General features: G+C 35.0%; 1 protein-coding gene across 1 annotated transcript in view; it reads right to left on the bottom strand.

Annotated features, from left to right (window-relative positions):
• The window catches only part of LOC148279925 (transmembrane protease serine 9-like), a 39,994-nt gene that overhangs the window by 10,278 nt on the left and 15,408 nt on the right, over nucleotides 1–14,308 (bottom strand). The window contains exons 7-13 of the mRNA XM_088229215.1: nucleotides 13,758–13,937; nucleotides 10,554–10,713; nucleotides 8,325–8,532; nucleotides 6,179–6,387; nucleotides 4,190–4,264; nucleotides 2,972–3,099; nucleotides 738–847 (exon numbers count right to left, since the gene is read on the bottom strand). Of these exons, the coding sequence (XP_088085341.1) occupies nucleotides 738–847; nucleotides 2,972–3,099; nucleotides 4,190–4,264; nucleotides 6,179–6,387; nucleotides 8,325–8,532; nucleotides 10,554–10,713; nucleotides 13,758–13,937 (1,070 nt within the window). The remainder of the gene's footprint in view (nucleotides 1–737; nucleotides 848–2,971; nucleotides 3,100–4,189; nucleotides 4,265–6,178; nucleotides 6,388–8,324; nucleotides 8,533–10,553; nucleotides 10,714–13,757; nucleotides 13,938–14,308) is intronic.

The raw sequence follows: 14,308 nt of genomic DNA, 5'->3' as shown, positions 1-14,308 counted from the left end.
TTTTCTATTAGCGTACTATTAAACTAAGCAATTTTTTTTTTTGTGCCTTATTTACAAGGATATGATTTTTTAAAGTTACATTTATCAAATACCGCGCCAAATGACTGTAATCAGTGTATCACTTTTCAGTAGTGACGTCATGAAACGGTTGGCGTTCTTACTTTCACTGACCGCGGCAAGTTGTATTTCTCCAGCCAATAACAAAACTGACAAGTATCTATGGAATATTGCTTTGATTACTTCATTTAGTTGATCGTAATTTGCTTATTTCTATGTAGATCTACCGAAAAATCCAGAGCAACGCTGTTGAAATGTCAAAACTTTTCAATCACAAATTATACTCTTTTTTCTATGGTCAAAACGTTCCTTACAAGGTGCGGGGGCTTTAAAACGGAAACCGGAAATACTACACGTAGATATAAGGAGTGACGTCATTATTTACGATTTTAAAATGAATACTATTTTTAACATTTTTTATTTATTTTTGCGTGCGTTTTTAAGATATTTTATCCTACTCCAAATTTTTTTAATATTCACGTGTAAACGAAAACATTTTTAATATTTAATTCCTGGTTGGGCTGGAATTCCTCATTATGAAGAAAATAGTAAATGTTTTAGTGCTTTATGATAACTTATTCCTGGAAACATAAATAACTTGTATTTTTTTTTCTCAAGAAGGTTCATTTTCCATGTTAAACATATCTATCAACTCTAATGCCTTTTAAAAAGATTCTTACCCTTCTCTTGGTGCTAAGCAATGTGCAGAAGTAAGGACCCATCTTTCGCTGATGAGGCTCCCGGCACAATTCCATTCGAGCTCGTCCCTTTTGCGGTACCCAATCAAAGCCTAAAACATAAAATGTCGACATTAGAACGACAACTACAGAACAGGAAATTACAGCGTATACGTTAAATGTCAAAGTAGTAGGAGAATCCTGCTCCGGAAAACCCCTTCGGGTACATGGAACAGATCAATATCCAGAGCGATGTTGTTCAGCATAGCGGTAGCTCTTCCAACAGGCATAACCGTCGGCATGTTGGTCGTGTATATCGGAATATGAAACGATGTATCCTGACGCTGTTTTAGGTAATCATCAGGAACATACAAACCAATGCTCATCATAATCTCAGAATTATCGAGCACACCGCGCAACAATCAATAAAAATGTGTAGACAAGTACACATTCCTTCTAGTCTCTAAATTGTTGTAGCTGAGCATACCCCGGTGAAACTCGGTCGGGTAGAGTTAAGGATAATACCCGCATTTTCTCATGTAGAGATATCTCGGAAACTTCTTTTGTATTTTCTCTATCATAATCGAGTACTTCAGTTTATGTGGCCCCTAAATCATCGAGCCACTCTTGAGTCTACTTCGCACCAAGGAGTTGTAAAGAGTTCTCAGTATGCGGGTATTTTCAAAAACCCTGGCAGTACACAGGACAAATCCTAACATCTTCAATGCATTACCTTATATGCATTTTCAAAATACTTAATGCTTTAAGTGATGTCCCATCTCTATTGAAATCAATTTATTTTTATGTTCCCAACCGTGTCACCAGAAGTCAAAATCTGCTATTTATAAAATCTTCTAAGAGCAACTTTGGTTTTTATGCCCCAATGTCCAGAATGTGTAGATTAGTCAATTCATCACACGACTTGGAATTTTTGGGATAGATCTTCCGGCTTTTCGTAGATCTCTTCGCGACTAAACAGTGTGGGATGAAGTTGGATTGGCATGGTTTAGCTCAAAATTTTTCGTCTTTCGTTTTTTGAATATTTTGTATACTTTTATTATTGTTTTGCCCTTGTTTGTCTTTGCTAAATAGTTTTATGTTCTTTTTGTTCAGTTTCTTCCATTTATGTTTCTTCATGTAACTATTGTAATTGGCTTAGGCCGTATGTATATAATAAATTAATTACCACTGACATTTACTGACTAGAGGTTAAGTTCCGTAATTTAAGTTGAATGGAACACAAGAGTGCTTAGTAGAGTGGGTCGATGATGTATGATCAACCACATCTTGCGACAAAATAACGAAACTACTTTTTGAACAACCTACGTTTCTGTTATAACGGTGGTGTAATTATTTGCGTTAGTTGTATCTGCTGGACCCAGCAGCAAAAATACCAAAGTCATTAATAAGAACTATCCTGAAAAAGTCTTACAGATATCAGAGTGATTCTCAATTCGAGGAATTTTCAGGGCTAGATATCGATATTTTTTTTTATTAAAGGCAGTGGTGGTCTTTTATACTAACAGACACGCACACCCACTAGTTTTGTATCATTATGAGACTTGGAGATCCAATAACGATGCTTTTATATGAAAAGTCACCATGGAATGTTCTCGCCTGTTATCTTTACCAAGTTTGACTTTGTGTCCTAGATAAATGTATTCATCGACCAATTCGATTTTATTATCGTTAATGAAAATGTCTCGTCCTGTTGGACTCATAATCTTTGTTTTATGAATATTCATTTCCAAACCAATCCTTTTTGAAGCCTCATGTAGTTCCATAATCATTTCGCCTAGTTCATCCATGTCTTTACTTATGACTACTAAATCATCTGCGAATCTGAGGTGACTCAAGTACATGCCATCGATCTTTACACTTTTATTTTCCCAATTTAGGGTTTTAAATACATCCTCTAAACTAGCGAGTTTTGGCGATATTGTGTCCCCTTGTTTGACACCTTTTTTTATTTCGATTTTATCAGTTTTTGTGTCATCATTAATCCTCACATCCATAGTAGCGTTGTCATAAATGAATTTTATTAATCTAATGTATCTAAAATCTACTTGGGCATTTTGGAGTGCTTCAATAACAGCCCATTTTTCAATTGAGTCAAACGCTTCTCGATAGTCGATAAAAGCTAAATGTAGTAATACTGTTAACGAACACGTATTACATTTGTAAAAGTGCCACTATATAAGTTATCCATTAAAATTAGATGAATATTAAAAGTTTACCATGTGAGGAAACTCTCCTGGTACAGTTTCCATCCTTCCAATGTTATATGTACTGGTTGGTTTTGCACAAGCATATGGTCTGCTACCATTTATGCATGGATACACTGATTCTGCCAGCTCTATGCATTCTGAAATAAGGGGTGTTATATGGTATGAAAAACCCATATATCAAAAATACCCATTTACTTATCTAGATCGATCTCTTTCAAACAAATCATAATTGACTGTAACAAAAACAACCAAATCGAAAAATATTTTAAGCGACTCTGCCGGAAACAGCATGAAAGATCAACCAATCACTAGATCCCCAGACGAACATCTCCATATGATTTCCCCCTTTTAGGAATGGTTATTGACAGTGCTAACGAAGCACATATAAAGCTGCTGCAACCGCTTTTGAATCTCAATATTTCATTTATTTGACTACTTAACAAACATTATCGTCCATTTATAAAAGTAAACCAGGCATATTACAACTACAGTCGAAATTATAAATGTTATAGAAAACCAAAAACAGAGCAATGGCATCAAGACATGATGTGTACTTTTGATTAAGTGCTCGTTTAAATCGAGGTAAACCGAAAAAGTCTTGTCTTGAGTTTACAATACATCAAAAACGGTATATTGGTGTATTAAGGCTATAGTTTGTTTTGTGCTGATTGAGAACAGTACATCATTGTTTCTCAGCCTACAGGTTGAATCAATAAACTTTATTTGTCCCAGTAATAATGAGAACTGATGTTAGACCGATTCAATTTAGAAGGTGACGATTCAAATCCAGACCACGGAGGTATATTATAATTAGGCAACATAGAGTTTGTTCGGTTCCGTTGGTATTGTAGAGGATACACCAAAAAGCCGTGAAGTTCACAGGGCCGAACACCGCTTTGGCCCGCAGCGCGTAATCCGATACAACATCAGCTCGGACAAGTTATTAAACGTCGTGCATTGAAAGAATATGCACATTTCATCCTGGCGAGGAGCTGGTGGACGGGCACAAAATGCACAAAACGCCAAGATGAAATGTGCATATTCTGTCGATGCACGACGTTTGATGTCTTGTCCGAGATGACGTTGCATTGGATTACGCGTTGCGGGCCAAAGCGGTGTTCGTCTTCGTCGACTTTACGGCTTAATGGTGATGTCCTCCACAAAAATAATGCATTCGTTTGTGTTGGAGACGTCTGTCTTGAAAGTAATATTTATGTTGGTACTTACTGTCCCACGACTTTTGTCCTGTTTTCTGAACGCTTACTGCGTTTATCGGAATAGGTGGACATGTCAATTCGTCAGCTGAAAAAATAGTTTATCGTAAATTAGTTCAACTATCATAATTGTCATCATCATTTTCCATTGGGCATTGCATTAGAATACCCAAATACAGCGTACGTCGATCATCTGTTACATGAGGTAAGATCATCTGAAAGACTGACTGACTGTAACAGATGATCCAGATGCCAATCGACAGACACGGAATTTGCGTTGTATAACCACGTTAATAATTTGAACCGGGTTGTGGTCCCGTGGTAGTATTGTGAACACACGGCCCAAAGGTCCATGGTTCAAATCCCACTTTACCACAACTCGATTTCCATTTTTCCAGCACAAGTTATTTACGACTTTTAGGAAATGGTGGGAAAATTTCAATATTTGAGTAAATAATAAGAATTCCAGTATTTCTCTTTTAAAAAAAAAAAACAAACAACACGCTTAAACTCTACCACGGATCAAACCTGGGACCTCAATCATGTAATATAACCTCACAAACATCAACTGAAAAAATTGAAGGGATATAAATGTTCAAGTATGGGCAGAATAGTGAATGTTACACAGTGTGTAAAGTGGCCACTTAAATCAGCCAATGACAGGTCATGATCCCTGTAGATGCCTAGACTTCTGCAAATGTTATGCATCTCTGTTGTAATATGTGAATATTAACAGCTCCCCAGGATGTTGAATCTACAAAGAAGTTGAGTCTACAAAAAAATTAACAACCTGGTTAATGAAGAAGTATAGAAATTGAAAAAATAAAATATCCAGGCGTTGCCGAGTATTTAGGTGAAATAGTTCAATTACACGAATATCACCCGCATAAATAAAGGTTTCAGCTCTTTAACTTCACAAAAATCAAAAGATAAAAGAATTTAAGGGATTTTGATAGTCAAATATGGGCAGAATTTTGAATGTTACATAATGTGTAAAGAGGCTACTTAAACCAGTCAATGACAGGTCATAGGCCCTGTAGATGTCTAGATTTCTATATTGCTTTCTCTAAAATGTTCTTCATCTCTGTTCAACATGTACACCCAGATTCTCACAGGTCACGGTGGGTTCATGAGCTACCTGCATCACTTCAAGCTCTCCGAGATCAACAGCTGCCCATGCGACGATAAAACTCCTCAAGATGTCCCTCACCTGTTGATGCATTGCCCCCTTTTCAGCTTTCAAAGACAACAGCTGGAGGCGCGATGCAGAAGCCTGGGTGAAAATCTTTGCGACATCCTATCGGTGATGGGTAGTAAAGAACTCACACGAGAGGTAGTATCATACATGGTCAATATAGTGAAGGCAGTCGGTAAAATAAACCAAAGTAGAGAACAAAATGCCGAACACTGTTCTAGTGGAACGGAAGGCCGGTTGACAACTGACGATAGGCCGGCTTCTCCTGAAGAGTTTTAAGTGGTTTCCTCTCCACATGAGCAAATGCTGAGAAGTTTCTGATAGGCTCACATTAGAATATCCCTCTCGATCCCAACAATTTAGATAAATTTAAAGAAATTTAATTGCAGAAAAATCCACTTTTGAAATATAAACCTTGTATTTTATAAGCAAGGTAAATAATAAAGCAACTCTTATATGTATAAAAAAAAGCTCAAAGAACGAGAACCGATTTACAAAGACCCGCCACAATAGATCTACACAGGTCACAGGGACGTCGGGAGCTCGAACAACACTGACTATCTTATTTTTCTGAAAAATATGATTACTCGACGAGGTGGACTAGACCCACTCGATTTCTTTTATTTCAGAATTTTCCCCTGAGAGAAACTACGAGTCAAAAACACTCGTCCAGAGTTCTGGTTAAAAAATGTATTCTATATCTATCTAGATCTGTAAACTTGCGTTTAAGATTTGATGTTTTTTAGGTCCAAGCCACAGAAAAAAAAAGAATAATCATGAATTGTAATTGTAATATTTGAAAGATACCTATGCAAGTGGGAAGTGGGGTCCACACGTTGGTATCCTGGCAGAGTACTCGGGTGTCATCAGACAGGTGGTAATTAGTCTCACAAAAATAACCAAGTTGGGTGAAGTGTGGCACCAATGCTCCAGGAACGGCAAGTTTAGTGGAATTGCTAATAATATATTCCCCATTATCCGGGAAATCAGGCAAGGTACAGCCGTCTAGTCGGGATCTATTGAAACAAAAAAAGCATCTAGGCGTAAAAATAATTAATTTCTGATAATGATGATCTTTTCTTTCGTTTTTATTGATTTAAAGTTTAAACAAAACCTTATGACTTATTTTAAGGGCAATGTTAGAACCATAGGAATGTCGTAAGAGCCAAAGGCTAAAGAAGTTACTGGCTACTTTCCTCAGTGAAGTTGGCCACGGAGTCTGAGGGGTTGATGATGGCTTTTAGATGGCTAACACATGTTTTTATTAGAATTGTAAGAGTTTTATTTATTTTAATAATTCTTCATTACTTTTTACCATGTTTTTTCCTGTTTCTTTTTTTCTTTTTTTTACTATGTCTTTAACTGCGTTTTGTGCTATGTTTTTTACTATAAATGATTTTTTCCATATTTTCACTATTTATTATTTATTTGTTTATAAATTTATTGCAAAAAAAATAGTATACCTACTTAATAACAGGGAATCTATATAAAACCAATTAATTTAAAATGAAAACGGAGTGTTCTCTGTTTATGATAGTCTCCATCTAACATGGCACAGCCTGTTCTAAGATGGAGCGTAAGTAGTCCTATACTAATAAAACAATAACATAAAAAAGAAAAAATAAAAGTACTTAATTATAAATGCTTAGCTAATCAAATGTAAGAAATTAAAAATCATTATTATACAAATATAAAGTATATATGTGTGCCAAGAATACATGTTACTTAAACATAAATAATATAGTATAATATTGCATGGTTTAGCTCAAAGTTTTTGGTCTTTCGTTTTTTTAAATATATTGTATACAATTATTGTTTCTCCCTTGTTTGTCTTTGCTAAATAGTTTTATGTTCTTTTTGTTCAGTTTCTTGTATTTATGTTTCTTCATGTAACTGTTGTAATTGGCTTAGGCCGTATATATATAATAAATAATATATAATAAAACAAATATAAAGCAATGAAATACATAAAAATATAAATAATATGTGTACCAATTATATAAAGTACTACGTTTATTGATTTACATTTATTTTTAAAAAAAATCTCTCGCTACACTATTTATATGTGCAGTTATTTTTATTTTAAAATTTGTTTATATTTTGAGTCTTTTATATTTGGCAATAAATCATTAAATATTTTTGGAGCAATTACATTGTACCGCTTTATACCAAAGGCGGTTGATACAAATGGGACAATACAGTTAATTTGTGTTGCTGAACGAGTGTTTATATTTTGTTGGGTTCTTTTGACCTCACTTAATTTATCATAAAATTTAAGTAGTAGGCACCTTACAAACAATTGTCTTACATCCAATATCTTTAACTCAGCGAATAGATCTTCCGTTAAATATCTTAAAGGTTTTTTGAGAATGATCTTCATGATCCATTTTTGTGCTATTTTTACTGGTTCAAGGATTGAACGAGAGCAACCTCCCCAAGCTAAATTGCAATATGATAGTTTGCTTTGGCAAAAAGCAAAGTAAATTTGTCTCATAAGTTGAGCATTCAAAATATTTCTTAGTCTTTTATAAATGTATGCTGATTTCCGTATTTACTATGTTAACTAACTCTTATCTTAACATGTTATTTTTAACTATTTTTTTTGTGTATTGAGGTGCTGAGACGAGCCAGTACCGAAAAAGAACAACTGTCTTCAATAAAACTGAGAAAACTCGCATATCTGTGCCACATCCTGCGTGGAAGCAAATATGCGCTTCGACAGCTAATCATAATGGGGATGAAACTCATCATAATCGAGGAAAAGCGAGGAGTTAGCTGAGAAACATCCGCGACCGGACGGGAGTGCGCGAGGTTGAGGATCGGAATGCCTACTCTAGAGTGATCGCCAACGTCCCGACGGGGTGACCTGATATGGCAGAGAAAGAAGATAAATAGAAAAAAATGCTTGACAAGCTCAAAACTACCAAATATAATTACAGAGATAAAAACATACTCTAATATTTGTAGCTGGCGTGTAATCCAACTCCTGAGTGTAAAAATATTAGTAAATGCTGAGTATGTGTTGGATCTACATGAAGTACGGTCATCGTTCAAGGGGCCGTTGCTGACCACTCCTCGGAGGTACCACCTCTCTAGTCCCACTACATCTCTCGCTGGGAACACCAGACCACCTCCACTATCACCCCTGCATACAGCCGATCCTGTGGAAGAAAAGAAGACTACAATATGTTTTTTTAAGACTCGTTGAATAACGCAAATTAAGTATATTTGCTATTACCATCGTAGATGTAGTAGTAGTACTGCCATCACTTTAACACACGTTTCTCAAAGAGGATGGACTGCCACACACTTCTATCCTGACATACATTCCTGGCTTTTTCCGCGTTCACACATCTTTTTTTTATTTATATATACGCCCAAAGGGCATTTTTATGGACACATTTATACAAAGAAAATTATTATAACAAAATTAGAAAGACTCAATGGTTTATATTAGACTTTGTGGGAGTGGAAGCGGGAGAGAGGTGTTTATAATTGAATTTGATTCAGTCATCGTTTGAAAGAAGACAACTTGTTATCAAAGAAATCAAGACTGGTATGTTTGTTGGCAGACCTAAGAATTCTGGGCACAGGGGAATGAAAACCATAGTTAGTTCTATGGTTATCGGTATGGAAGAGTGAGTTTTGTCTGGGGTTTCTAGTTGGAATATTTAATTTTATTGAGATCAGTAGTTCAGGCGCATCAAAGAGTGAGTTGAGAATTTTAAATAGGACTATAAGGTCGGATTTATTTCGTTGGTCTTGAAGAGAAGATATATTCAAGGTAGTTTCTAACTCATTATATCTTGTAATACACCTCCTACAGTTGTTAATGCTTTTGACATTACTAGACGTACGATTTTTATTTATTTGATCATGCTACGTCTTTCTTGGCGTATAATTTAAGTAAAAAAACAGGAATTTTTAATCTGCTAGAGCAGCGTTTTTCAACCTTTTTCATGACACGACCCCCCTAGTATCAAAAAATATTTCGCGACCTCCCAACCTTTTTTTCCATGTATGGTAAAAATATATAATACTTGCAAAATTTTAGGCGTTTGCGTTATTTGCAATCTGATATAAACATATAATTAAGTATTAAGTACGTAAAACATATAATTTTTAATTGAATACGTGGCCAATTGATAACTAACAAACAAATACAAACATATTAGATGTATATAAATAAATAAAATATATCGTTAGGGTTAGACTCCCAGCGCCCTCTGTTGGTAACACTAGGAACTAATGCAGGTTCCAGATGTTAGCTGGCTTTATAAAAAAAATTGAATTGTGGTCATCATCTATAAATCAAAACAACTTTGATTCATTTTCGTTCACACAGTCTTTCATCGTCTTCAATGATTCTTAGTCGGAAGCGAGATCAACATCAACTCATATATATCTGGTATGAAAATGTTGTTACATAATTTGAAGAAAGAATTGTGCCATTACTTCTCACTGCAAGAGATATCGGCAAAGATGGATCTTAAATCCGTTTTCAAATGCAGCTTTATAGCTTTATACGAGGCAAATTTAGCAACTAAGCTCAAAGAGAATCTGCTAGAACTATCTGCCGATGGGATGTTACACTTGGAATTCAAGTCTGAAAATTTGGAAACGTTTTGGTTAAAAAGAAAAACAGAATACTCGGAATTAACAACCGAGACTTTGAAGTGTTTGATTCCATTTTCTACCTCGTATTTGTGCGAGTTGGCATTTCCATCAATGGCGCGAATAAAATGTAAACTAAGAAGTCGCTTAAATTTGGAAAACGATTTAATATTTAATGTGGCAAAAACGGATCCACGATGGGAAATATTAATTGAACAAACTCAAGCACAGCGTTCACATTAAAATGAACGAAGATAAGCAAGCACAGATGTACTCATTTTCTATTTAAACACCTTTTTAATATTTATTTTCTTTGTAATAACATGTTTTGAACTAGCATTTTTCTGACTTTGATGATTGATTATAGGGAAATTTTGTAAAATATAATAATTTCAACTCTTATCGACCTTTTATTTAAGTCTCACAAATTATATGTTGTATAAAAAAACTGAACTTTTCTCGACCTCTCGCGACCCCCCTACAGAGGCTCCGCGACCCCCCAGGGGGTCGCGACCCACAGGTTGAATAACAATGTGCTAGAGCATCGTGAAAATAACCTATGACTAACCATTGAGGTATCCAGCGCAGAGTTTGTCTTGAGTAAGATACCTGATGAATTGATATTGAGATAGTTCTGCTTTACACTCGTCATAATCTATTACTGGAAGCTTAAGGATCTTAAGTTCCTCCGAAGCATTTCCAGCCTCCGTTAGCCCCCAGCCCGCCACCTGTGGATTGTTTGTCAGAATTAACCTTACTTTTGCTTGAATCCTCGGACTAACAAAAAGCAAGCTGTAAAAAAAGATGTATTTTTAACACTTACTTCATGAAAATTTTAAATGAACATTCACAAATATACAGGAATTAATAATATTCGTAAAAAACTCTTCTTTTTAAACACACAACATTCGCAAGTGCAGATTTTGAGCTTAAAAGTAAGTCACTCGATACAAATTAACATTAGTGAATCATCACATCAAATAATTTGACATGTATCTGCACAAAAAAATTGTTCAGACACGTTAAATATTTATTAATTAAAATTCAATTTATTTTTTTACATAAGTTTTTCAATAATAAAATCATTAACAATATTTTAAGTTTGTCCAAATTTTTGGAGACAAGGACTGGATTCAACTCCCCGGGGAGCAGTTAACATTAACCTATTACAACAGATATGAAGAAAATTTAAGAGAAGGTAATATAGAAGTCTAGGCTTAGGCTAGCTAGGGCTTGACCTGTCTTTGGCTGGTTTACCCGCATAAATAAAGGTTTCAGCTCTTTAACTTCACAAACATCAACAGATGAAAGAATTGAAGGATTACAGATGTTCAAATATGGGCAGAATGGTGAATGTTACACAGTGTGTAAAGTGGCCACTTAAACCAGCCAATGACAGGTCATAAGCCCTGTAGATGCCTAGAATTCTATATTACCTTCTCTAAAATGATATTTATCTCTGTCGTAATATGTTAATAAAATCATTAATTTAAAGTTAAAAAATTGAAAAAAAAAACTTAATATTTTGGCATTCTATTTCCGGTCAAGTACTTTGATAATAAAAAAACCCTGGCGAATCACCAACATGGAACTGGCCGATTTTAACCATAAAACTTATAAAGTCTAGATAGCTCAGGATTATGGAAATTTGTATAAAATTGTAAGATTCAATATGTCCATGTATTTATAATTTTCTCAAACTGAACGGTTTGGGTAGGCAGGAAGGAATTGCCTTAAGGCGCCTTCTTTTTCTTAGATTCGTATGGTCTGTTTGTGTCGCTGCATCTGTTTATCAGCTATTTCGCTATCTTTTTAGTGGTCTGCCTGGGAGTCTTCTGCCTTCGGGGTTCTCTTGAAGCGTGGTACGCGGAAGCCCGTTTTTCAGCATTCTGTTGAGATGTTAATATTCTAGTATCATATTTGCCGGCTTCTTCACCGTCTTCCGCACTACGCGGGCTTTGAATATCAGTGTTTCTTATGCGATCTCGTAGTATGTTTCCGCTGATATTGCGCAGTGTTCGCTTTCGTAGTTTCGATATTGTCATGTTGGTATCCGCTCTCGCCTTAATTCTGTATGTAGCACATGCATTTATGTATGCCCTACACATGTTTTGTTGATTCTGACTTTACTATCGAGTCTCATACCAAATTTGTATACCAACGTTGTTTAACAATTTGAGCACCGGCCGAATACACATAGAATTTACCCTGTGCCCGGCCCATTTTTGTGAAATTTCATGCTTTGTAAATGGTTTCTTAAAAGTGTCATAATAAAAAAAATACTAAATTAAATCAATTAAAACATCTCATATTTATTTGAAATAATTAAATAAGTCATTTTTGTATGATAGTTTTGCCAAAATTGGCTTTTATGGAGAGCCACTTGGCGTATTGCAATGTGTTCGCACATATACAGGGCCTCACTCCTTTTTTTGTGCTTTGTATCCCGGAGCCGTGTAAACACGTAATCATAATAACCATGCGTTGTGTCCCGGTCCCGTGTTTTAACGTGGTTTACCAGCAGGAAAAAAGCACCAATAAAAATCACTAGATGTCAATAAAATGCACTTTTTCAGACAGCTGGTAAACCATGTGAAAACACGGGACCGGGACACAACGATTGGTTATATAATAACTCCGGGATACAAAGTGTTTAACAAGCTTCCTCATAAATGATCAAAACCGAGTTCCACTATTATTTCTCCTTATTTTATTTGATTTCCAGATAATTTTATGTGTTTTCTTGTGTCGACGAATTCACGATAAGTTTGAATTGTCATCATCTGCCAAATTAGGTTTTACACAATTTACTTTAACCATTATTGGTATTGTAAAGATTCTTTTTTATATTTCTGTTGCTGTGGACTGTATGTATAATTATAGGCGTCGCTTCTCTGAAATATTTATTTTAAGAAGAAAAAAGTTGACGTAGAAGGGTTATGTTACAGAGATACGACTGGTGTTTTGTGAGCTAGACAAGCGAGACAGTAGCAGAAAGAATATAGGTTTTTTTACTGTATGGGGGTCCACAAATAAATCAAAATATGCGTCTAATGCACTGGAGCCTACCCACAAAGGGACGCTCCTTTAATTTACAATTTACAATAACTATAGTAGGGCCAATTTAATAGGTCACATTTGACATTTGTCGGTTTTAGCTTCATAGTGAGGAAACATGCTTAAAAACATCGATTAAAGTGTATGAATCGATTCGGATTTCAAACATAATAAATGTGAATTGAATTCAGTTGCTTTAAAAAGGTCCTTTTAAGTACTGTAATTTTATTTTAAAAATCATAAGTCGAATCATTATCAATTATTTTCTATCGTGAATTTAAGGAACAAAATAAGATAATTACATAATTTAACAAAACTATCAACATTCGATTTTTCTGGGTAACATCCCTAGTGTTTAAAAAGAAAAAGGGTTCACTGACGCAACATTGTAACGACGTTTAGAACAGAAAAAGTTTATTATGTTTAGAATGGTTTATTAGTGAAAGTAAATCATAAAATTACCTTTTATCATTATTACAATAAATATGTAATCGTTATCGAAAAAAGTTAAGCAATTGTGTAGTTCTAAATTCGAAAAAATAAATAATATTTTATTACCGCTCTTACAAGGTTATGTTGTTGAATTTTGATGAAGTGTCAAATGTGATCTATTAAATTGGCCCTACTATGAACTGGTATGGAATTGTAAATTTAATACACCATTTTTTTTTCTCTGATTTGAAAAAATATTATAAATAAACCTAAACTGACTCACCTGACCGAGATTGTTATTTGAAAGTTGATGCTTGTTGAAGTCTGCCCGGACAAGATCATAGCAAATCGGATGCACTGAGTCAGAAAAGATAAATGGAGTCTCCAGCACTATTAAAGCTACGTCAGTTTGTTGATTTTGCTCGTCTCCTCCATAGAACTCGTGGGTTTTGATAAGACTGACCTGGAAAATTAAAGCGTCAAGAGTTTACAGAGATTTATATAAATCATTTTTTTAACTATTTGATTTAGATAATCATCATTATTACCATGCTCCTATCCTATAGAACACTGTATTGAAACACCACATGCAGCGTATCGCGATCGCAGAAGAAGAAGAAGTCACAGAGTTTTTGGGAAGGAGAGATGAACTTTCTTGGATCTAGTGGGATTGACTTCCTTAGGATGAAGTCCGTAAGGATTATAAAAAAGAAACGGTACAAGGACGCAACCTTGGCGAACCCCGGTGGTGATCTCAAACCAATCTGTGACAACTGTTAATTCTGATTCGGAATTCTTGAGTGAAGTGCTTTAATAAGTTCGATTGGGAATGAC

The sequence above is a fragment of the Micrasema longulum genome, unplaced genomic scaffold, assembly GCF_059751315.1.
Source record: "Micrasema longulum isolate JH-2025_06_02 unplaced genomic scaffold, ASM5975131v1 h1tg000644l, whole genome shotgun sequence".
In the NCBI taxonomy this organism is placed as follows: Eukaryota; Metazoa; Arthropoda; class Insecta; order Trichoptera; family Brachycentridae; genus Micrasema; species Micrasema longulum.
The sequence above is the reverse complement of the archived record's forward strand: the minus strand, read 5'-3'. Positions and strand labels throughout refer to the sequence as shown.